At 40.6% G+C, this 22957-nt stretch overlaps 2 protein-coding genes and 1 non-coding gene across 11 annotated transcripts in view; 2 read left to right on the top strand and 1 right to left on the bottom strand.

The window, feature by feature from the left end:
• ECD (ecdysoneless cell cycle regulator) overlaps positions 1-22957 on the top strand; it is a 57949-nt gene that overhangs the window by 23595 nt on the left and 11397 nt on the right. For 2 of the 4 annotated variants that reach the window (XM_028853440.2, XM_015147349.3), the window contains exons 10-14: positions 3382-3488; positions 3628-3814; positions 5038-5105; positions 6185-6399; positions 8284-8494. In XM_028853440.2, the coding sequence (XP_028709273.2) occupies positions 3382-3488; positions 3628-3814; positions 5038-5105; positions 6185-6399; positions 8284-8494 (788 nt within the window). 4 annotated transcript variants of the gene reach the window in all.
• The window catches only part of NUDT13 (nudix hydrolase 13), a 41064-nt gene that overhangs the window by 7121 nt on the left and 10986 nt on the right, over positions 1-22957 (bottom strand). For 2 of the 6 annotated variants that reach the window (XM_015147389.3, XM_028826488.2), the window contains 6 exons: positions 21018-21152; positions 18987-19093; positions 18066-18191; positions 17800-17911; positions 16440-16594; positions 11247-12375 (listed from right to left, as the gene is read on the bottom strand). In XM_015147389.3, the coding sequence (XP_015002875.2) occupies positions 12175-12375; positions 16440-16594; positions 17800-17911; positions 18066-18191; positions 18987-19093; positions 21018-21152 (836 nt within the window). In that variant the 3' untranslated portion in view covers positions 11247-12174. Of the gene's footprint in view, positions 1-11246; positions 12376-16439; positions 16632-17799; positions 17912-18065; positions 18192-18986; positions 19094-21017; positions 21153-22957 lie in introns of those variants that run through there. The other 4 variants (XR_003719355.2, XM_015147392.3, XR_001447144.3 and 1 more) reach the window with 3 other exon arrangements.
• On the top strand, positions 17072-17199 carry LOC114670230 (small nucleolar RNA SNORA11). The gene has a single exon (XR_003719711.1). It is a non-coding gene; the product is annotated as a small nucleolar RNA SNORA11 (small nucleolar RNA).

Raw genomic sequence — 22957 nt, forward strand, 5'->3', positions numbered from 1 at the left:
AAACATATATATATATATACACACACACAGAGAGAAAGAAAAGCGCCGAAGAGTACTTGAGAAAGCAGTCACCTCTGGGGAACAAGACAATGGATTGGGATGGGTGGCAGTGGTCATCAAAGGAAACATTAGCTTTCTCTACAGTATTTTTTTTTTTTTTAAGACGGAGTCTCTTTCTGTCGCCAGGCTGAAGTTTAGTGGCGCGATCTCGGCTCACCGCAGCCTCTGCCTCCCCAGTTCAAGCGATGCCCCTGCCTCAGCCTCCCGAGTAGCTGGGACTATAGGCGCATGCCACCAAGCCCGGCTAATCTTTTTGTATTTTAGCAGAGACAGGGTTTCACCATGTTGGCCAGGATGGTCTCAATCTCCTGGCCTTGTGATCTGCCCTCCTCAGCCTCCCAAAGTGCTGGGATTACATCTCTACAATATTTTTAAGTTACATGATAAACCTATACCCTTTTTTGTCAATTAAAAATAAATAAATAGGCCGGGCGCATTGGCTCATGCCTGTAATCCCAGCACTTTGGGAGACCGAGGTGGGCGAATCACCTGAGGTCAGGAGTTTGAGACCAACCTGGCCAACATGGTGAAACCCCATCTCTACTACAAGTACAAAAAATTAGCCGGATGAGGTGGTGGGCACCTGTAATCCCAGCTACTCAAATTAAAAATACACAAACAAATAGCCAGGCACAGTGGCTCATGCCTGTAATCCCAGCTACTTGCTGAGGTAGGAAGATTGCTTGAGCCCAAGAGTCAAGGCTGCAGTGAGCTGTGATCATGCCACGCACTCTAGCCTAGGCGACAGAGTGAGACCCTGTCTTAGAAAAAGAAAAAAAAGAAACTATGCACAGAGATACTTATGTGTTGAGTGAGTGACATAATGCTGACATGATTTGTTACATAAATTGATGGCACCCTGTCTGAACTATTAAGAATGGACCAGATCAAGTTGTATAAAGGACTTGCTTTAATTGAATAAACATTTGCATATCTTGCAAAATCACATAGGTGATGGGGAACTGTCTCTACTCTGTATTATTAATATGTAAACATTACTAGGAGAGAGAAAAGAATAACCCAAATAATCATAACAAAAGGCAAAATAAAAATCATTGTGGAATATCAATGCTAAAGAGAGTCATAGTGAGAAGGTAATAAACTTTCACAAAGGTTGAAGCAGAGAAGTTAAAAAAAGAAAGATAATGGAAGGCTTCAGGGAGGAGGTATTTCAGTTAAGTCTTAAAGAATGAGGATTTTTTTTTTTTTGACTGTGTCTTGCTCTTTTTTTTTGAGATGGAGTCTCGCTCTGTAGCCCAGGCTGGAATGCAGTGGCGTGATCCCAGCTCACTGCAAGCTCCACCTCCCAGGTTCATGCCATTCTCCTGCCTCAGCCTCCCAAGTAGCTGGGACTACAGGCGCCCGCCACCATGCCTGGCTTTTTTTTTTTTTTTTTAGTAGAGATGGGGTTTCACTGTGTTAGACAGGATGGTCTCGATCTCCTGACCTCGTGATCCGCCCGCCTCGGCCTCCCAAAGTACTGGGATTACAGGCGTGAGCCACGGCCCCCACCCAATGGAGTCTTTCTCTTGTCGCCCAGCTTGGAGTGCAATGGCATGATCTTGGCTCACTGCAACCTCTGCCTCCTGGGTAGTACAGACTTTGCAAGAGTTATAGAACTTCCCTGGGCTCTGGTTTTCTCATCTGTAAAACAGGATTATTACCTTCTATAATAATGAGGAGAGGACTCAATAAGAAAATGTATTTAAAGTGTTAGCATAGCATTTAATACATGCTAGATAAATTTTAATTGATACTTTCCTTCTGGATCTTCTTTTCTTTATATATAAAATACATATGTTATATGTATGTCTTTATGTATTTTTAGTACGTCTTTTATATGTATATGTACTATTAATATAATACAACTCTTTCTATGTACATATATATACATATAGACCCTGTCTATACATATATGTATAGAAAGAATTATACGAGATCAGTGGCTTCATAATGATGTTCCATGGAGCCTGCTTCAGAGCCAAAAGGGAAGGCAAATTGTGTAGATCTCTGAACCTCTATCCTCCACTTGATTTATTTTTATTTTATTTTATTTATTTATTGAGACGGAGTCTTGCTCTGTTGCCCATGCTGGGGTGGCTCACTGCAACTTCTACCTCCCGGGTTCAAGCAATTCTCCTGCCTCAGCCTCCCGAGTAGCTGGGATTACAGGCGTGTGCCACAATGCCCAGCTAATTTTTGTATTTTTAGTAGAGACGGAGTTTCACCATGTTGGCCAAGTGAACTCCTGACCTCAAGTGATCTCCCCTCCTTGGCCTCCCAGAGTGCTGGGATTACAGGCATGAGCCATCGTGCCTGGCCTATCCTCCACTTTAATTAAGGCCATTTTTCTTTGAGCCCTTCTATATTTTAGAATTCCTGGTAAAAGTTTTTTTTTTTGAGAAAAAGGGATCTGTAACCTAAAAATATGCTTAAAAACAAATTAGAAGGTTGGGCACGGTGGCTCATGTCTGTAATCCCAGCACTTTGGGAGGCCGAGGCAGGGGGATCACGAGGTCAGGAGTTCGAGACCAACTTGGCCAATATGGTGAAACCCCATCTTTACTGAAAATACAAAAATTAGCCAGGCGTGGTGGCGCATGCCTGTAGTTTCAGCTACTTGGGAGGTTGAGGCATGGTAACTGCTTCAACCCAGGAGGCAGAGGTTGTGGTGAGCCGAGGTCGTGCCACTGCACTCCACCCTAGGTGGCAGAGTGAGACTCTGTCAAAAACAAACAAACAAACAAATTAGAGCCAGGTGTTTTGGCATGTACTTGTAGTGCCGGCTACTTGGGAGGCTGAAGTAGGAGGATCACTTGAACCCAGGAGTTCGAGTCCATTCTGGGCAACAATGAAACCCCATCTCTTTATTTTTTTTATTTTTATTTTTATTTTTTTTGAGACGGAGTCTCACTCTGTCGCCCAGGCTGGAGTGCAGTGACGCGATCTCGGCTCACTGCAAGCTCCGCCTCCCGGGTTTACGCCATTCTCCTGCCTCAGCCTCCCAACTAGCTGGGACTACAGGCGCCCACCACCGCGTCTGGCTAATTTTTTGTATTTTTAGTAGAGACGGGGTTTCACCATGTTCGCCAGGATGGTCTCGATCTCCTGACCTCGTGATCCGCCCGCCTCGGCCTCCCAAAGTGCTGGGATTACAAGCATGAGCCACCGCGCCCGGCCCCCATCTCTTTAAAAAAAAAAAAAAAAAAAACTCCCCAAATTAGACTAGCTAATCCCTTCCAACTTTAAAATACTATGTATTTATGATTACTATTCTAGGTTCTCTTATGAAGAAATACTCATGTTTTTTATTTTTCATAGTTCTCTTGCTATGAGCCCTGGTGAAGAAATCTTAACCTTATTACAGACAATACCATTTGATATAGAAGACCTTAAGAAAGAAGCAGCTAATCTTCCTCCAGAGGATGGTAAGTGATGGACCAGGATACAGTGGAAGGGTTAAAAAAAAAAAAATTAAAATGTTCTTCTAAGTCTCACAGGATCCTCTCCTAAGAGGACTTATCATGTGAATGTAGAATGGCAATATCATGCTTTCTTCTTTTTCAGATGACCAGTGGTTAGATCTCTCACCAGATCAGCTGGACCAGCTGCTGCAGGAAGCTGCTGGCAAAAAAGATTCAGAGTCTATTTCCAAGGAGGAGAAGGAGCAGAACTATGACTTAACTCAAGTCTCAGAGAGCATGAAAGCTTTCATATCCAAAGTCTCAACCCACAAGGGAGCAGAGCTGCCTCGGTAATTTGTGTTAAAGTATAAATATATAAATAGTTAGAACCCAAATGTTGAAGTCATAGTCATTGCCATTTCCACTTTTTTTTTTTTTTGAGTAAATGAGTTGTACAGATTTCTTTCTTTTTTGTGCCTAGTATGGTGATAACTTACTTATCTGAAGTCAGATTTCTAGAAGTCTTATCCTTTGCAATCCTTGAAATAAGCCAGAAAGATCACCCTAAAAACCATCATCCAGAACCACACAGGGAAACCATATACTTTACTCTTTAGTAGCTTTATGGGCTCAACATTTAGCTTTCAACAAGTTCAGACCTCTGATCTCCCGCCCTGCAAACAGATTGGATATTGAAAACTCAAAGGCAGAAATAATAACAGAAATGTGAAATTACATTTGGCAAGTAACAGGAAAAACAGGTAGATAGAATTATTACTTGTAGGCTGGGCGCGGTGGCTCACACCTGTAATCCCCATACTTTACGAGGCCAAGGCGGGTGGATCATGAGGTCAGGAGTTCAAAACCAGCCTGGCCAGCATGGTGAAACCCCAACTCTACTAAAAATACAAAAATTAGCTGGGCATGGTAGCGCACGACTGTAATCGCAGCTACTTGGGAGGCTGAGGCAGGAGAATGGCGTGAACCTGGGAGGTGGAGCTGGCAGTGAGCTGAGATCGCGCCACTGCACTGCAGCCTGGGCTACAGAGAGAGCAAAAAAAAAAAAAATAATAATAATAATAATAATTGTTACTTGTGTATCACATATATCACTATTAGTGTTGATACTCTTGAACCTGATGAAAGATCTAAATTTATATTTGGTATTCTCTCTTTAAGAAAGCAGGGATAAGGGAAGATATGTTCTTGTTTATTTTTTAAGCTTTAGTTCTTAAAAGAACAGGCTTTATTTAAAGTAACTCAAATAAATAATGGTTTTGCTAATGCTAGATATCTTATTGGGGCTAGAGAGTGGGTAGGTCCCTAAATCAGCATAAGCTAAATGTACATAAACAAGATGCTATTTTTACTTTTCATTTATCAGACTTTCCCATTTCTATTGTCCTTCAAGGCCAATAAACTCAAGAATTTTTAAAACTTAAAACTACAATTTTTCTTGCTGTGCCTCCTTAGAAATTCTATCTTTGGTAGCTTTCCTAAGAATGGCACTACTTTAGAAAAGTTTCAAACAGTTGTATTTAGAATAAATTGTCTTTGTCCTTTAATATTGCAGAGAACCTTCTGAAGCTCCAATAACTTTTGATGCAGATTCTTTTCTTAATTATTTTGATAAGATTTTAGGTAAGTAATGGTGTGATGTTGACTTTCATTTTGAAACTGTAAGTCGTATAGCTGTTGCTAGAGCATTGGGTTATTAGATATCTCAGAAGCCAAAATATTTGCTTTCTCTTCCTGGTTTTGAGTTGCTTTCAACCATGAATTACTACCCATGAATAATTTTGTAGAGGCTGCCTAGCTCAGTGCTTGACATATATAGTAGCTGCTCATTAATTTTTTTTTTTTTATTTGAGACAGAGTCTCGCTCTGTCACCCAGGCTGGAGTGCAGTGGCACGATCTCGGCTCACTGCAAGCTCTGCCTCCCGGGTTCACGCCATTCTCCTGCCTCAGCCTCCTGAGTAGCTGGGACTACAGGTGCCCGCCACCACACCCAGCTAATTTTTTTGTATTTTTAGTAGAGACAGGGTTTCACCGTGTTAGCCAGGGTGGTCTCGATCTCCTGACCTCGTGATCCGCCCGCCTCGGCCTCCCAAAGTGCTGGGATTACAGGTGTGAGCCACTGCGCCTGGCCTCATTAAATATTTGAGAGTGACTGAATGCTGTGTGTTTAAATAGGGTTTTACCTTGGCTCCCATATTATATTGTTCTTTTTTGGAATTACTGTACTTACAAATCAATAAGAAAAAGATAACTCAATTAAAAAATCATTATAATATGTATATATATACAGAACTGCAGAGATGAAGATCGGGATACCCAGAAACTGCTAAAAGATGCTTACCTCTGGGGAGAGTGTGAGATTTGAGACAATATTTGTATGGCTTGAATGTTTACATCAAAATGTATTCATTTATTAGGTAGTTTTTAAATGTTTTAAGAAAAATATTTTAATTAATTGAATTCACTTTTTTTAAAGCTAAATCTTTTGACTCAGCCTGTACGCTTTTCTACAACATTAAATGCACACATATTCTACAACATTAAATGCACAGCATTACCATTTGTAAAAGGGATTTTTGTGAAGTAGACTATGTGTCTTTTTCTGTGGGTAACATTCTAATTATTTTGAGATGTGTAGTAACTAAAAAGTAATAATAATAATAATTACCAAGTGGCTCTTTCTTTCTTGGGGGCTATGTAGGGCCAAGGCCTCATGAGTCAGATTCTGATGATCTGGATGAGGAAGAATTTGAATGTTTAGATAGTGATGATGACTTGGACTTCGAAACACACGAACCTGGCGAAGAGGCTTCTCTGAAAGGAACTCTTGATAATCTCAAGTCATATATGGCCCAGATGGACCAGGAACTAGCACACACCTGCATCGGCAAAAGTTTCACCACTAGAAATCAAGTGGTATGTGTGTTTTTAACCTTTTTCTCTTTCTGAGTCTAGTATGTCAGATAGCTAAAACCATATTTTATCATAGTTTTTCTTTTTTTGGTGTGTGAGATTTGAAATAAATAAGAATGTTAATTGTTTTCCTAACTCTGGTGGGATAAAGGATCATAGACTTAATTTTCCTAAACATAAGCTTCATTATATTACTTATTCTATGTTATCTATCAGGATTTAAAATAAAAGGTCATATAATATGCTCAAATTAGAATGCGATTGTACACTACAACTTCTTAAATAGATTTTTCTTCAAAAGTAGTTTTAAAAAACTACAGCTTAAATGGATTTTAAAAAAGAGAGGGCACATGTTCTCAAGACCTTTTGAGACTGTGCCTTGGGCCACAGTGGATTAAAACAAAATAACATAAGTAAATAAATAGAAAGGATCTTAAACATCCAAATAACTTTCCAGTTTTGACAGTTTATTTTGTATGTTTCCCTAATTTAGAGCCAAATTTAGAATTCACCTTCCATTTATGTTTTCATCCTAGTTTTTAATGCCACCACTGTCTAATCCTAAACAGAGGCATTATGGAAAGAGCAAGGACCCTGGAGTCTTATGGGTGAGGGTTTGAAGTCTACCTCAGCTGTCCACTGTCAATGTGTCTATAAACCAGTAATCCTCATGTCATAGAATTAACATGAGAACCAAATTAGACAGCAGAAAAACCTACAATAGGCCTTTAATTAATGTTAATTCCCCTTGCTTTGGTCATCTAAACCACTTTTAAAACTATAATCACTTCCAGAATTGTCAAAATCTAGTAGAAACCATACATTAGATTTATCTAAAGCAGCAGTATTTCTTAAATTTTAATGTGAATATAAACCAAAGGATCATGTTACAACATAGATTCTGATTAAGTAGGCCTGGGTGAAGCCTGAGATTTTCCTTTTTTTTTAAAAAATCACTTTGTTTTATTTTATTATTATTATTTTTTTTAATTTGAGATGGAAGTCTCCCTCTATCACCCAGGCTGGAGTGCAGTGGTGCGATCTTGGCTCACTGCACCCTCTGCCTCCTGGGTTTAAGCGATTCTCCTGCCTCAGCCTCTGAAGTAGCTGGGACTACAGGTGTGCACCGCCATGCCTGGCTAATTTTTGTATTTTTAGTAGAGACAGTTGGCCAGGCTGGTCTCTCAAACTCCTGACCTCAAGTGATCCACCCACCTCAGCCTCCCAAAGTGCTGGGATTACAGGTGTGAGCCACCGCTCCCAGCTGAGATTTTCCATTTCTAATAAGCCCCAAGCGATGGAGATTCTGCTGCTCCATGGACTACACTTTGGGTAGCAAGGACATAAAAGTCTATCGAGCTGTAATCTTTCAAATCCTTTCCCCAGCTTGTGGAATCAGAGGCCCAACTAACAATTTAGAGTCTTTGTGGTTGCAACCACAAAGCCTTGTGTTTTCATTTTTAAGCTTTTTCACTGGGAAAGAAAGGAACACTCGCTTCTTTCATTTTGAAGAAAATTTACATTATTGTTTCATTTAATACTCACTTTTATGTTTCTTTCTTTTAAGACTCTTAGACAAGTTATAAATGTACCTTCTTAATTCTGTTAGCCCTTGAGCTATTTCAAAATAGACATGCGATTTATTTGATTTGCAGGAATCTTTCCTGGAGAGAAGTGTCTTATAATCTTTAGAACCAAGTGTTAATATCTGTGCTAAGCCATATAACTTATTAGACTTCATTTTCAGTTTATATCACCAAGGATAAGAAGTTTCCTTTTTAATTTGGAATGCAAATTTACATTGTGGCTTAGTTATCTTTTTATTGTAACCACCATGCAACCTAATGATATATTATCCCATAATTTTCTTTTCCCTCCATGAATAAGGAACCTGTATCCCAGACTACTGACAACAATTCAGATCAGGAAGATTCTGATACAGGAGAATCTGTTATGGCACCAGTAGATGTGGACCTGAACCTGGTTTCAAATATATTGGAATCCTATAGCTCCCAAGCTGGACTGGCAGGACCCGCTTCCAATCTTTTACAAAGCATGGGAGTGCAGCTGCCTGACAACACCGATCACAGACCAACAAGTAAGCCAACGAAAAATTAACCAGCACATTTAGCTTCTCTTTTCTCTTTTTAAATAAATATTGAATATGATTCTGTTCATTTCTAGTTTAGATTACTCATTTAGTAAAAATGTTTCTTCATTACAAGTTTTACAGATTGACTTCTCCTACATGAGAATTGTGGCCCTCTTGGCACAAGTCTTTGTGATCTCAGCTGTGGGTTACACACAGGTTTTGAACTCGGCAGGGTAGAATCTAACCCCTAGACAACTTTGAGATGAAATTCACACACTTTGTGCTAAGGACATGGCCTACCACAATATACCCTTGGAGTAATTCTAAATATTTAAATTTCTCCCTTACTGCTATTCATCCTCAGATCAAAATTTCAAGCTGACAGATTTGGATTTGATAACTCATTCACTTTTTCTTTTCAGTTTTTTTAATGTGGCATAACATGCATATGGTTAAGTGCACAAATCTTGAGTGTACAGTCAGTGAATTTTTACATGTATGTATGTACCTGAAGCAAGATATAGAACTTATTTACTTGTAAATAACAGCTATATTGAGATATAAGTCACATACCAAAAAATTTACCCTTTATACAATTCAGGGGTTTTTAGTATATTTACAAAATTGTGCAACCATCACCACCATCTAATTCTAGAATATTAGAAACCCCATACTCACTAATAGTCTCTCATTCCCTTCTACTCCCAGCCCCTAGAAACCACTAGTCTACTTTCTGTCTCTATGGATTTGCCTATTTTGGACATTTCATACCTGATACTGTACTTAATTGTTTTAATTAATTAATTGGTTTGATATTTAATATAGCTGATATATCTATTGCTAAGATGAAATGTTTCTTAAAATGATTCTCATATTCCTCCTAAAATAAATCATTATCTATATATCATAAAATTCACCATTAAAAGCAAAAAAAAAAGTCTTCTCTACAGACAGCTCCATATATTGACCATGTTTTTATAATCTAGGTCTCTGGATTCTTCTTTATTATCGCATGCAGCAGAGAGATGCCCTTACTATATCTTACCCTATCCAAGTAAAAACAATGGAAATAGATTCATACTGTTCCCTCTCCAGTGACCAAGGGAAGAATTAGGAGAATGGTGTAGTAGAGTTCTCATTTGAGAACTTACTATCACAAACTAATAAAAACTAAATATGGCTGGGCGTGGTGGTGGGTGCCTGTAATCCCAGCTACTTGGGAGGCTGAGGCAGGAGAATAGCTTGAATCCGGGAGCCGGGGGTTGCAGTGAGCCAAGATTGCACCATTGCACTCCAGCCCAAGCGACAAGAGCGAAACTCCGTCTCAAAAATAAATAAATAAATAAATACTAAATATACCATACCCCACTCCAATCCTTTCTCTTCCTAGTGTTCACTGAAGTGAACTAAGGAAGAGGGTAAGTGTTACACATTGACTAAAGTAACACATCAGATGATACTGTGCAACATTTTAACATTTTAAATAATAATTATTTTAAATATATTTTTATTGTTTGTTTTGAAGCTACATTTCTCATGTTAAAAATGGGGTCCAGAATGCCATCCCAGCTCAACTATGAGAAAAAGGTTTCCCCCCATTGCACTTGTGGTACATTAGGTTTATCTTCATTGAGGATTAAATATTGGGTAGAGAAGGGGTGACAGACAGGCAAAAATATAAATGAAAATTTTTAAAATTCTGGTTACCAGGGCTGACTGACTTTCACCTGTTTTTCTATTCTGCATCATGGACCCAGATGAGTTATATTTATCCTTAGCACCTTCATAATTCATTGCCCACATATATATTCTCAGGTCAGGTAGGCCCTGTACCAAAGTTTCTTTTATTTATCTGCCATTTTCAGTATCCCAAGCCTGTTCTTTTCTGCCTCAGCTTTCAGATATCCTTGGAGTTCTACAGCAAAGTTCTTTTCCCACTCACTACTGAGAAGCAAAGTTCAATGTTGCAGCTCCTGCTGCTAGCCACTCTCATCTTTTCTTTCCCAAAAACACATTAATCAAAAAACAAACAGTTACTCCATGGTAAGTTTGGGAAACTCATAACCAGGAACTCCGCACACTCCCCTTTCTATCAGTATTTTCAGATTGGGGATGTGTACACATGTGCTCACAAACACACCCACATAGAGATAGAAAAGATTGGGAGATGGTAATACACATGGACCCTGAACTGTTTTCTTCTAACTGCAAGATATGAAGAAATCTCAGAACCTCTCTTTTGTGAGTGCTTTACCCTTCTGCATGCTGGGTTCAGCCCAGGTAAAGGCAAGCTGCCAATCTAACAAGACAATCAAGTCCCATCACATATTATCCCTCAACATTTCCTGATGAAGGCACTTTGATTTCCCCAAAGCAATGATGGTTTGCTGGCTGTGGAGAGAGCAATGACCTTTTGAGATCAAAAGGAAATTCAGTGCTTTAACTTTTCTAGTTCTAGAATCTCTTTAGTCCTATGGGACTTTGGAACTTAGTCCTATGGGACTTTGACGTGTAAATAACCTTAGGGTCTCTGGAGCTTGTGTCTTTAATCACAAATTAGTGCCTAGAATCTTCTGAAGATATGATTATTTCCTCTTTTCAGCAAGACCTCTAACATTTCTCCTGCACATTGCTTCAGTTGTTCCACTGACTTGAAACCTGGACTTAATTGTTTAATTGTCACCAATAGGGATCCTTTCCCCTACCCCCAAATTCTCACCTTGTAAAATTTTCTCAATTCATAGAACAGAAAAAGACATCAGAACAAAGGTGTGGACATTTTATTTTCCCCAAATAATCTCTTCTCCCTTATGGCATCATATATGAATGATGAGAAATCCTAAATTTAGTTTATTCCATAAAGTTTAAGAAATAGGTCAGGTTTGGCATCTGTTTATCTCCACCAATCCCTTTGTTAAAGTTAATCAACACATTGTGGATATGCAAATGCCAGCAACTGTTTTATTTAGGAAAACAGGCATGGCAAAGCGAGAGTCTTTTCCCTGGGTCACGAACTGAGCATGTGACAGAGCTGAAAACAGCAAAAAAGACTTACTCTCTGGAGTCCCATTGAGATTCTACTACCTCAACAGAGCCTCATGGCATCTGGTTTATTATAAAGTACTCTGAGTCATAATGACTTAATTATGACTTTTATTTAACTACCATGTACATGTAACTAGAATGCACCTGTACATGAATTTAAATATGTTATACTGTGCTATTTTTCTTAATTCTGTAAGAGTAACAAGTAACTCAGTAATGACTTGAAACTTGCTATATATTTTCAATACTAAGATAAAAGTTTTAACCAAACTTACAACAGGCACATTTTGGCAGTTAGTGTAAACGCAACATTAACAAGCCATATGCCAAAAGATGTTTGTTTCCAAGGCCTTGGAGAAAATGACTGAACAAGGGCCTACATCCAAACTAATGCTTCCGCCTTCCCCCTGAGTTTTGACAGTTGACAGCTCATCAGTTTTCTTCTCACACTGGCTTTTTTGATTGCCCATTGGTAGGAATTTCTTCCATTAACGCTGCTGATAGAAGTGTCTTACTGTAGGCTCACCCTCTGCCCTGACCTTCTGAGGTCCTGTAGCTTGTCTTTTGTCACTTCTTTGTCAACTGATCTCTAGTTTGTCCCTCAGGAATACCAAGGAGCGATCTAAGTTACTTGGTCTGGGCTAAGCAGGCAGGGAAGAACAGGTCTGTTTTTCCACCCACTCCTTAATCAGTTGGTGGGAGATGGCTAACTTAGGGGGCAGCCAGAATGGGAAAGTCCCATTCTGTTGCTGAGTATAGGGGCCCTTTCTCTTCAGGGCTGTGGCTACCTCATCATGACTGAACCAGGCAGCTGTCTCTAATTCTCTCAAGTTCACCTGGATCTGAAAGACATAAGGAAGAAAAGGATGTAAGATCAGGAGCTACAAAATTTAGAATACTATAGCCAAAGGTCAGAAAATGATTCTAGAACTAAGCAATCTTAGAAGATAATACCTGGGATCTCCAGGTTAGATGAAAGTCAGTTCTAGATACTGCCCAGAAGCAAAAGAGGCATAATTAAGAAATGAGAGTTAAATATATTTTTAATATAGTAAAAAAAAAAAAAGATAAGATATATTAAATAAATCCTGGAAGTACAAATACTAAAATGTTGAGAGTGGTTAACATTGAGAATAAATTATGAATAATACCTATTTTTCCTTGTGTCTCTATTGATTGTATAAATTTTTCAATTAAAAAAGAACATACAAATATTACTTTTTTTAAAATTTTTTTTGATATGGAGTTTTGCTCTTTTTGCCCAGGCTGGAGGGCAATGATGTGATCTTGGCTTACTGCAACCTCCGTCTCCCAGGTTCAAATGATTCTCCTGCCTCAGCCTCCCGAATAGTTGGGATTACAGGCACCCACCAACATACCCGGCTAATTTCTTTGTATTTTTAGCAGAGACGGGGTTTCACTGTGTTGGACAGGCTGGTTTAGAACTCCTGACCTCAGGTGATCCACCTGCCTCCCAAAGTGCTGGGATTACAGGCGTGAGCCACCGTGCCCAGCCACTGTTTTTTTTTTTAAAGGATAAGAGTTAACGATAGTCAAAAGCATAGTCTCATCTTTGCAAGAAGCAAAGTAACGTGAACTTCATGCTGAGGAAGCTGAAATAGATTAGATATTCTATAAAAGATTCTATAAAAACCAAAACATACAATAGGCAAACTTTGGCAGGCAGAGACCATCGGTCAGGGAAGTGCAAGATGACATTGGATAAGACAATGTCTAGCCAGGCATGGTGGCTTATGCCCATAATCCCAGCACTTTGGGAGGCTGAGGTGGAAGGATCACCTGAGGTCAGGAGTTTGAGACCAGCCTGGCCAGCATGGTGGAACCCCATTTCTAATAAAAATACAAAAATTAGCCAGGCATGCTGGCAGGCACCTGTAATCCTAGCTACTCAGGTGGCTGAGCAGGAGAATTGCTTGAACCCGGGAGGCAAAGGTTGCACTGAGCTGAGATTGTGCCACTGCACTCCAGCCTGGGCGACAAGAGTGAGACTCTATTTTTAGTTCCCAGCATCCTAACTGACTTGAGCAGTAAGACCAATCCTGCAGTCAGTCATTAAATGATGCCTGATTGTGTGCCTACTATATGTAAGACACTCTTTAAGTCCTGACAATAAAAGATAAATTGTCTCATAAAAACTGTGTTGGGGCCGGGCGCAGTGGCTCAAGCCTGTATTCCCAGCACTTTGGGAGGCCGAGACGGGCGGATCACGAGGTCAGGAGATCGAGACCATCCTGGCTAACATGGTGAAACCCCGTCTCTACTAAAAATACAAAAAAAATTAGCCGGGCGAGGTGGCGGGCGCCAGTACTCCCAGCTACTCGGGAGGCTGAGGCAGGAGAATGGCGTGAACCCGGGAGGCGGGGCTTGCAGTGAGCTGAGATCCGGCCACTGCACTCCAGCCTGGGCAACAGGGCCAGACTCTGTCTCAAAAAAAAAAAAAACTGTGTTGGGAACATCGGATATCCACATGCAAAATTGGACCCTTATCTTACACCATATACAAAAACCAACTTAAAATGGATTAAAGACTTAAATGTAAAACTTGAAACAATAAAACTCTTAGAAGAAAACATAAAGGAATAAATTTCTAGACATTAGACTGGGCAGCGGTCTCTTAGATATGACACCAAAAGCGCAGGCAAGAAAAGCAAAGATAGACAAGTAGGGATTCTATCAAACTAAAGCTTCTGCAGAGTCAGGGAATCTATCAACAGAGTGAAGAGACAACCTGCAGAATGGGAGAAAATATTTGCAGACCCTATATCTAATAAGGAGTTAATATCCAAAATATATAAGGAACTCCTACAACTTAATACCAAAAAATAGGCCGGGCGCGGTGGCTCAAGCCTGTAATCCCAGCACTTTGGGAGGCCGAGATGGGCGGATCACTAGGTCAGGAGATCGAGACCATCCTGGTTAACACGGTGAAACCCCGTCTCTACTAAAATATACAAAAAACTAGCCGGGCGAGGTGGCGGGCGCCTGTAGTCCCAGCTACTCAGGAGGCTGAGACAGGAGAATGGCCCGAACCCGGGAGGCGGAGCTTGCAGTGAGCTGAGATCCGGCCACTGCACTCCAGCCTGGGCGACAGAGCGAGACTCCGTCTCAAAAAAAAAAAAAAAAAAAAAAAAAACCAAAAAATAAATAAGCCAACTTAAAAATGGGCAAAGGATCTAAATAGACATTTCTCCAAAGAAGATATTCAAATGGCCAACAGGTGTGTGAAAAGGTGCTCAACATCACTAATAATCAGGGAAATGCAAATGAAAACCTCATACCTTCTTTGATGGCTACTATTATACCTTCTTTAATGGTTACTATTAAAAAAGTACAAAGGACAGCAGGTATTGGTAAGGATGTAGAGAAAAGGAAACCCATGTATACTGTTGGGGGGAATGTGAGTTGGTGCACCTACTATGGAAAAAGATATGGAGGTTCCTCAAAAAATTAAAAATAGAATGACCCTTTGATCTAGCAACCAACTTCTGGATATATGTCCAAAGGGACTGAAATCTGGATCTTGAAGAGGTATCTGCACTCCCATGTTCACTGCAGCATTATTCACAATGGATGAATAGATAAAGAAAATGTGGTATATACATAGAATAGAATATTATTCAGCCTTAAAAAGGAAGGAAATCCTGCATTTGCAACAAGATAGATGGGTCCAAAGGACATGCTAAGTGAAATAAGCCAGACACAGAAAGACAAATATTGTATGATCTCACTTATATGTGGAATCTAAAATAGGCAAACTTATAGAAGCAGAGAGTAGAGTGGTGGTTGCCAGGGGCTGAAGAGAGGGGAAAATGGCGGGGGTGGCCACTGGTCAAAGGGTACAAGGTGTCAGTCATGCAAAATAAGTTTTGAAGATCTGTATACCATAAGGTCTACAATTAATAATACTATATTATACACATAAAAATTTGCTAAGAAAATAGATCTCACGTCAAGTGCTTTTACCACAAAATAAAAAAAACAATAGTGGGGTGGGAGAAAAATAAAAGGTGGAAGGACACTTTTGTAGGTGATAAGTTTATGGCATTGATAGTGATGATGGTTTGATAATTTCAAGGGTATATACTTCTCTGCTGAAGCAGGAGAATCACTTGAACCCAGGAGGCGGAGGTTGCAGTGAGCTGAGACTGTGCCACTGCACTCAGGCTGGGTGACAGAGTAAGACTCAGTCTCAAAAAAAAAAAAAAAAAAGAAAAGAAATTATCTCATGACTGACATATATGCAAGGAAGAATGGAGATTATTTGCTTCCTTTAATAGGCTGCAAATTCCTTGAGGGCATAAATCATATTTAATTTAATTAATTTATGTATTTTCGAGATGCATTCTTGCCGCTGCCCAGGCTGGAGGGCAATGGCTCGACCTCAGCTCACCGCAATCTCCACCTCCTGGGTTCAAGCAATTCTCCTGCCTCAGCCTCCCAAGTAGCTGGGACTACAGGCGCCTGCCACCACGCCCAGCCAATTTTTGTATTTTTAGTTGAGATGAGGTTTCACTATCTTGGCCAGGCTGGTCTTGAACACCTGACCTTGTGATCCACCTACCTCAGCCTCCCAAAGTGCTCAGATTACAGGCATGAGCCACCCGCGCCCAGCCTTAATTTTTGTATTTTCAGTAGAGATGGGGTTTTGCCATGTTGGCCAGGCTGGTCTTGAACTCCTGACCTCAAGTGATCCGCCCACGTCAGTCTCCCAAAGTGTTGGGATTACCGGCATGAGCCACCGTGCTCAGCCCTAAATCATATTTTACAAATGTTTATATAATCTAGATGATGCTGGACTAGACAAGTGCTTAATAAGTACTTGCTGATGAGCAGATTAGACGAAGCAAAAGAACTATCACAGCATAAGGGAAACATAAGAACTTACTTCTGTTTGCCCTGGTTTCACAGTTGCATGGCAAGCAATCATGAGTGAGCCGCTAGGAAAGGGCCAGTGCTGGGATGCACAGTACTGCAGGCTTTCCACCTCCAATCCCACCTCTTCTGCAACTTCTCGACGGATGGTCTCTTCCACACTTTCACCTACAAGCACTCAGATTAATTCAGGACAGCCCTGTAGCTAGAAGGGTGATACAGACAGCCCATTTGAGAAAGGCACACAACACTGGCTCCAAAGTTTCAATGAAATGCTCTTGGGAGTGTCCTAAAACTCCCAGTCATTCCAACAATAAGAATCAGGTCCAGAGCTGTGTGTTGAACCACAGTGCTTAAGCCTGCTAGGTTAGTTATTATAATGCAAAGTAAGGGTGACAGTAGGAGGGACTACTGCCCTCAGCTTTCATAAAATTCCACTTTTCACCATTTGCAAATTTGACCCCAATAGACTAGAGAAAAAAACCAACCTGTAAATAAATACTGAATTTTAGCTAATGTTATGCCTGCTGAAATAGGAAGAAGTGTACTAATATCTTAAATCTGTGCATCAAAAAATAAGATAGATTAATTAATGGATAGATGAATAGCTTTGTGATAAAGTGTAGTAAAAATTTATGGAATCTAGGGGTGTGCTCAGAGCAGGGGGCCTAAAGAATGGCTCCTCTGTTTATAACACACCCAACAGGAATCTGGGGTCATTGTGATGAGAGGCACGAAGCTTGTGGCCTCCCTACAAACAAATGCCTACATGTGAAGAGGAAAAAAAATTATAGAATCTGGGTAGTGGGTGTATGGGTGTTCACTGTATAATTCTTTCAACAATCTCCTATGTTTGAAAATTTGCTTAAAAAAATAGTGTAGCTCACACCTGTAATCCCAACACATTGGGAGGTCAAGGCAGGCAGGTCACTTGAAGCCAGGAGTTCAGGACTGGCCTAGGCAACACAGCGAGATCCTGTGTCTACAAAAATTTTTAAAAATTAGCCGGGCATGATAGCCTGCGTCTGTAGTCCTAGCTATTCAGGAGGCTGAGGTGGGAGCATTGCTTGAGCCCAGAAGGTTGAGGCTGCAATGAGCCATGATTGTGCCACTGCACTCTAGCTTGAACAACAGGGTGAGACTCTGTCTCAAAAAAAAAAGGAAAGGAAAAAATTTTATATATGTGTGTGTGTGTGTGTTTATAATGCCAGAAATTTTATATATATATATATAATGCCAGAAGGCAGTTTTCTTGACATGATAGAAAAGAATGTGCTTGGGAATCCAAACTCCATAGCAACAAGACAGAGAAGATTGTATTAGTAAGATTGTGTATCTTCCAGTGTCACCTGTATATCCCTTTAACTCCTTACCTATATCACAAAAACCTGCCAAGGCAGAATACATTCCCTTGGGAAAGGAGCTTTGGCGGGCAAGCAGGCATCGGGTCCCATCTGACACCAGTGTGATTACCACAGGAGCCATCTAGGAAAGGGGAATGGAAACTGAGATGCTGGCACTTGGGGGCCTGCCAATGAGCTAAAGCAATGTATAATTAAGGAACTGCACAGGCTTTCTTCCCCAGGACAAAGCAGTGCACAGTCTTCTTGGATTACTGTCCTCTTACAGCAATACTTACCTGTGGATAATAGATGATATTATTGGAAGGGCACACACGCTTGCTGCCAGCCACGTTCTTCTTGGTGGGCTGCCCACTTCTGCTGCAGAACTGATGAGCATCATGCCAGCGGAGAAGAGCTTGAGCCTAGGGACACAAATATGGGCCTGGTTTCATTTGTAGAGAATGCGGGGCTCATCTTTAACAGCACTGGGCCTACTATCTGGAACAACTCACAGGGAAATGCCAATCTCTTTCCAGCCCACGTAATTTAAATGGTTACTGTTTAAATTTTAGGACAAGTAAACTAACTGAATATATTCCTGTAGCATCAGAAATCTGAATAAAAGAAAGCATATTTTTAAATGTATTATGATTTAAAACATATAAAGTATATAAGGTAATAAAATGAACACCCATGTATTCACTAACCAGCTTAAAAATAAAACATTCCCAGTATAGTTGAACATCCTAAAATGTTCTCCTCCCCAGTAAAGTTGGAATTTTTTGCAACTAAAAAAATATTTAGAAGTTTCTTTTTAAATTAAATGCACAATCAAAATACTTTAGCAAGTGAAATCTAAAGCTGTGAGGGCAAGTCATTAAAGCAATGTAAAGTAATTTCTCTTAGGGAAAACATGATGCTGTATGTCATGCTGTGTGGGTCATTAAAAATGTTTATGAGGCTGTCAGATCCTATTGCCATAGATCTGCATGTCTTTAGGAGACAATGATCTTGACAGTGGTTCTGCCAAAAACAAGGGCAAAAGAAGGGAGAATAAGCAGTCTTCCTACAGCACATTGTCCTGCCAGTGTTTGTAGAAAGGACTAGAATCTGCAAAAGAAGAAATCAAACGTCACTGTAGCCTTGGATTTACACGTGGATTTACCCACACATAGTGCCCTACTAAATTTCCTGCAGAATGAGAAACCAGAATCTACCGTGGACAGCATGGAGGCATCCCTTGCATTGAGTTGAAAGAGAGCCTTTCTCAGCTCAATGAAAGACCCCTTGAGCTCTGTCTCCATTTCAGGTTTGTGTAAGGAGGCTAGAAAATCAGAAAAGATAATGAAATTAAACAATGACAAACTTTGCTTCAGGGCCTCTCTCCAGTCTGTCCTGTTAAAATAGTGTTTCCCAAACTTGCCTCTTGAGATTGAACTGGAGAAAGTAAAATATATCCAGGTTCTCAGCTGGGTGTGGGGGTGTGTGCCTGTAGTCCCAGCTACTCAGGAGGTGGGGGCAGGAGGATGGCTTGAGACCATTAGGAGTTCCAGGCTACATACAGTGCACTATGATCACACCTGTGAATAGCCACTGCACTCCAGCAAGACCCCATCTCTAAAATTTAAAAAAGGCCAGGCACGGCACTTTGGGAAGCCGAGCAGGGTGAATCAAGTGAAGTCGGGAGTTCGAGACCAGCCTGGCCAACATGATGAAACCCTGTCTGTACTAAAAACACAAAACTTAGCCAGGCTTGGTGGCGGGTGCCTGTAATCCCAGCTACTCGGGAGGCTGAGGCAGGAGAATCACTTGAACCCAGGAGACAGAGGTTGCAGTGAACCGAGATTGCACCATTGCACTCCAGCCTGGGTGACAGCAAAACTCCATCTCAAAATAAATAAATATATACATAAAATTTTTTTAAAAAGCAAGATTCTCAGGCCCCTACCTGGAGATTCTAAAGCAGCTGGCATGGAGTGAGGCCCAGCAATCTCTATTTTTTAACAAGCACCAGGTGATTCTTATATTCAGGCTAGTTTGGGAAACATTAGCACATAGTATGTCTCAAGATCTTCTTCGCGGCAACAAGAACATTTGCATTAGCTTATCCTTGGAAAAGAGGTGAAGTGGGACCTCATGGCTCCTATCTGAACCTCATCCCAGCATCACTACATTTATACCTAGACCATTAAAGACAGAAGGAAAGCCTGACAGGAGCCATGAGCCAATAGCAAAGTGGTTCCCAACTGCCGGTCTGTGGACCCAGAGCTACTCTATGGAAACATTTTTATTCACCTGTATTCATAAAAGAAATAAGAATGATGTCATAAGTTTTTTTTTAACATTTCTTATGAAATATTGAAATATACAAAATGTGACCGGGCGCCATGGCTCCTGCCCGTAATCCCAGCACTTTGGGAGGCTGAGGCAGACAAATCACCTGAGGTCAGGAGTTCGAGACCAGCCTGACCAACATGGAGAAACCCAGTCTCTACTAAAAATACAAAATTAGCCAGGCGTGGTGGCACATGCCTGTAATCCCAGCTACTAGGGAGGCTGAGGCAGGAGAATCGCTTGAACCCGGGAGGTAGAGGCTGCGGTGAGCCGAGATTGCGCCATTGCATTCCAGCCTGGGCAATAGGAGTGAAACTCTGCCTCAAAAAAAAAAAAAATATATATATATATATATATAAAATGTATAGGCCAGGTGTGGTGGCTCATACCGATAATCTTAGCACTTTGGGAGGCCAAGGAGGGAGGATTGCTTGCGCCCAGGAATTTGAGAACAGCCTGAGCAACATAAGGAGACCCCCATCTCTATTTAAAAAAAAATTAAAAATTAGCCAGGCATGGTAGTACATGCCTATGGTCCCAGCTACTCAGGAGGCTGAGGTGGGAGGATTACTTGAGCCCAGGGGGGCAAGGCTGCAGTGAGTTGTGATTGTACCACTGCACTCCAGCCTGGGCGACAGCAAGACATTGTCTCAATAAATAAAATGTATAATGGTACAGAGACTAATACCATAAACATTCATGTACCCATCACCTAACTTAGAAGGTATTAAAATATCCTTTATTTTCATTTAAATGATGATAGCAGATGACAGTATTTTTAATGTCCTTTTTAAAAAAATAGAAAGTTGATAGCCTTTCGTATTCCCCAAATTTTCCTTTAAATTTTACCATTACGTGAAATCCCAAATTCTGAAGACCACTGGGAAGTACCCATTAGGAATAATGTTATGTACCTCTTATGGAAAAGGAGCTATCCAGACCTAGATCCAGAGCAAACCATGCCTCCTGCTGCTCAGAGCATCCAATCAACACAGAATCTTCTATTCTTTGTGCATCCTGTCCAAATTTACCCAGGAGCCTTTCCAACTCTAAGAAACAGAAAGGAGAAAAGCAAAACACAAAGGTTTCTATTAAATCACCACAGCCATATTAGACTCACTGAAAATCGTCTGCTTCAGCTTAAAGTAGGTATACTTGGCTTCCAGCTGCAGCTAATTAGCTATGTAACCTTGGTCTAACCGTTTAACCTTTCCAGGCCTGTTTTCTCCTTAGCAATCTGAGGACTTTAGACCAAAGAAGGAATTCTTGTATAACATTGTGTTACTCTATGACTGTATCATGAAAGGAAAATATCCCCTAGTAGTAAGATGCATGATAGTTAACTTATTAAGTCATTGAAAAAAAAATAAGTGTCACACTTAAAATGGTAGAGACCAAGGCTGGGGGGCAGGGAGGATCGCTTGAAGCCAGGAGTTTGAGACCAGCCTGGGCAACACAGCAAGACCTTGTCTCTACAAAAAATAAAATCAGCCGGGTGCAGAAGTGCACACCTGTAGTTCCAAAAACTTGGAAGGCAGAGGTGGGAGGATCTCTTGAGCCCAGGAGTTCAAGGCTGCAGTTAAAGACCAAACCAGTTCTGTAATTAACCTCCAGAATGTGCTACTTTTGTGGACCAAAGTAGAGTAAAATACTCATCTGAGATGCCAATCTCTAAGAGATGAGTGCTGTGTAGGGAGAAATCCTATACACTTGTTCATGATGGACTCATATTTATTTGTTCATAATACAACATAACACAAAAAAAATCATAATACAACATAAACATTGCTAAATCTCTAAATAATGTATAGTGCCTTCTGATGGAGTCCTCATATTCTTCTGCACTGCTAGAAACTACCTATCCAAGTACTCCAACTTCTAACCTATGGGGGAAATTCACTGGCAATACAGAAGTTAGTCAGTATATAGTGACTCATATAAAACTGAAAGTTCACATTTTGTTTTGTCTTTGAGACACCACCAGGCTTGACTAATTTTTTGTTCCTGGGTAGAGATAGGGTCTCACTATGTTGCCCAGGCTCGTTTTGAACTCCTGGGCTCGAGCAATCCACCGACCTTAGCCTCCCAAAGTGCTGGGGTTACAGGCATGAGCCACCCAACCCAGCCAAAGTTTGCATTTTGAATGACAAATCCCAGTGGCTTAGATATCTTTAGTTATATATGTTAAAAGAGTTCTAAAAGCAAATTTATTTTAATTCACGTTTAATCTTGACCCTTCTAATAAAAATGAAGTTATGATGGAACTCTTTTTTTTTTTTGAGACAGAGTCTCTCTCTGTTGCCCAGGCTGGAGTGCAGTGGCACGATCTCGGCTCACTGCAAGCTCCACCTCCCAGGTTCATGCCATTCTCCTGCCTCAGCCTCCTGAGTAGCTGGGTCTACAGGTGCCTGCCACCATGCCCGGCTAATTTTTTTGTATCTTTTAGTAGAGACTTGTTAGCCAGGTTGGTCTCAATGTCTTGACCTCGTGATCCTCCTGCCTCAGCCTCCCAAAGTGCTGGGATTACAAGTGTGAGTCACCTTGCCCGGCCATGATAGAACTCTTAATTAGCATAACAGTGTATACCTCAGTGGAGGCTGGAATTCACTGCTCTAAGGCAAAGACAGGCAAACTTTCTGGAAAGAGATACTAAATATTTTAGGCTTTGTGAGTCATACAGTCTCTGTCACAACTCTGCATTGTAGTGCAAAAGTAGCTATAAACAATATGTCAATGAATGAGTATGGCTATGTTCCAATAAAAATTAATTTACAAAACAGGTAGCAGGTACAATTTGGACAGCAGTTTTACCAACCCCTGGTTTAAGGCATTAGTGGTTCATTTCATCAACAAA

The sequence above is a fragment of the Macaca mulatta genome, chromosome 9, assembly GCF_049350105.2.
Source record: "Macaca mulatta isolate MMU2019108-1 chromosome 9, T2T-MMU8v2.0, whole genome shotgun sequence".
NCBI lineage: Eukaryota > Metazoa > Chordata > Mammalia > Primates > Cercopithecidae > Macaca > Macaca mulatta.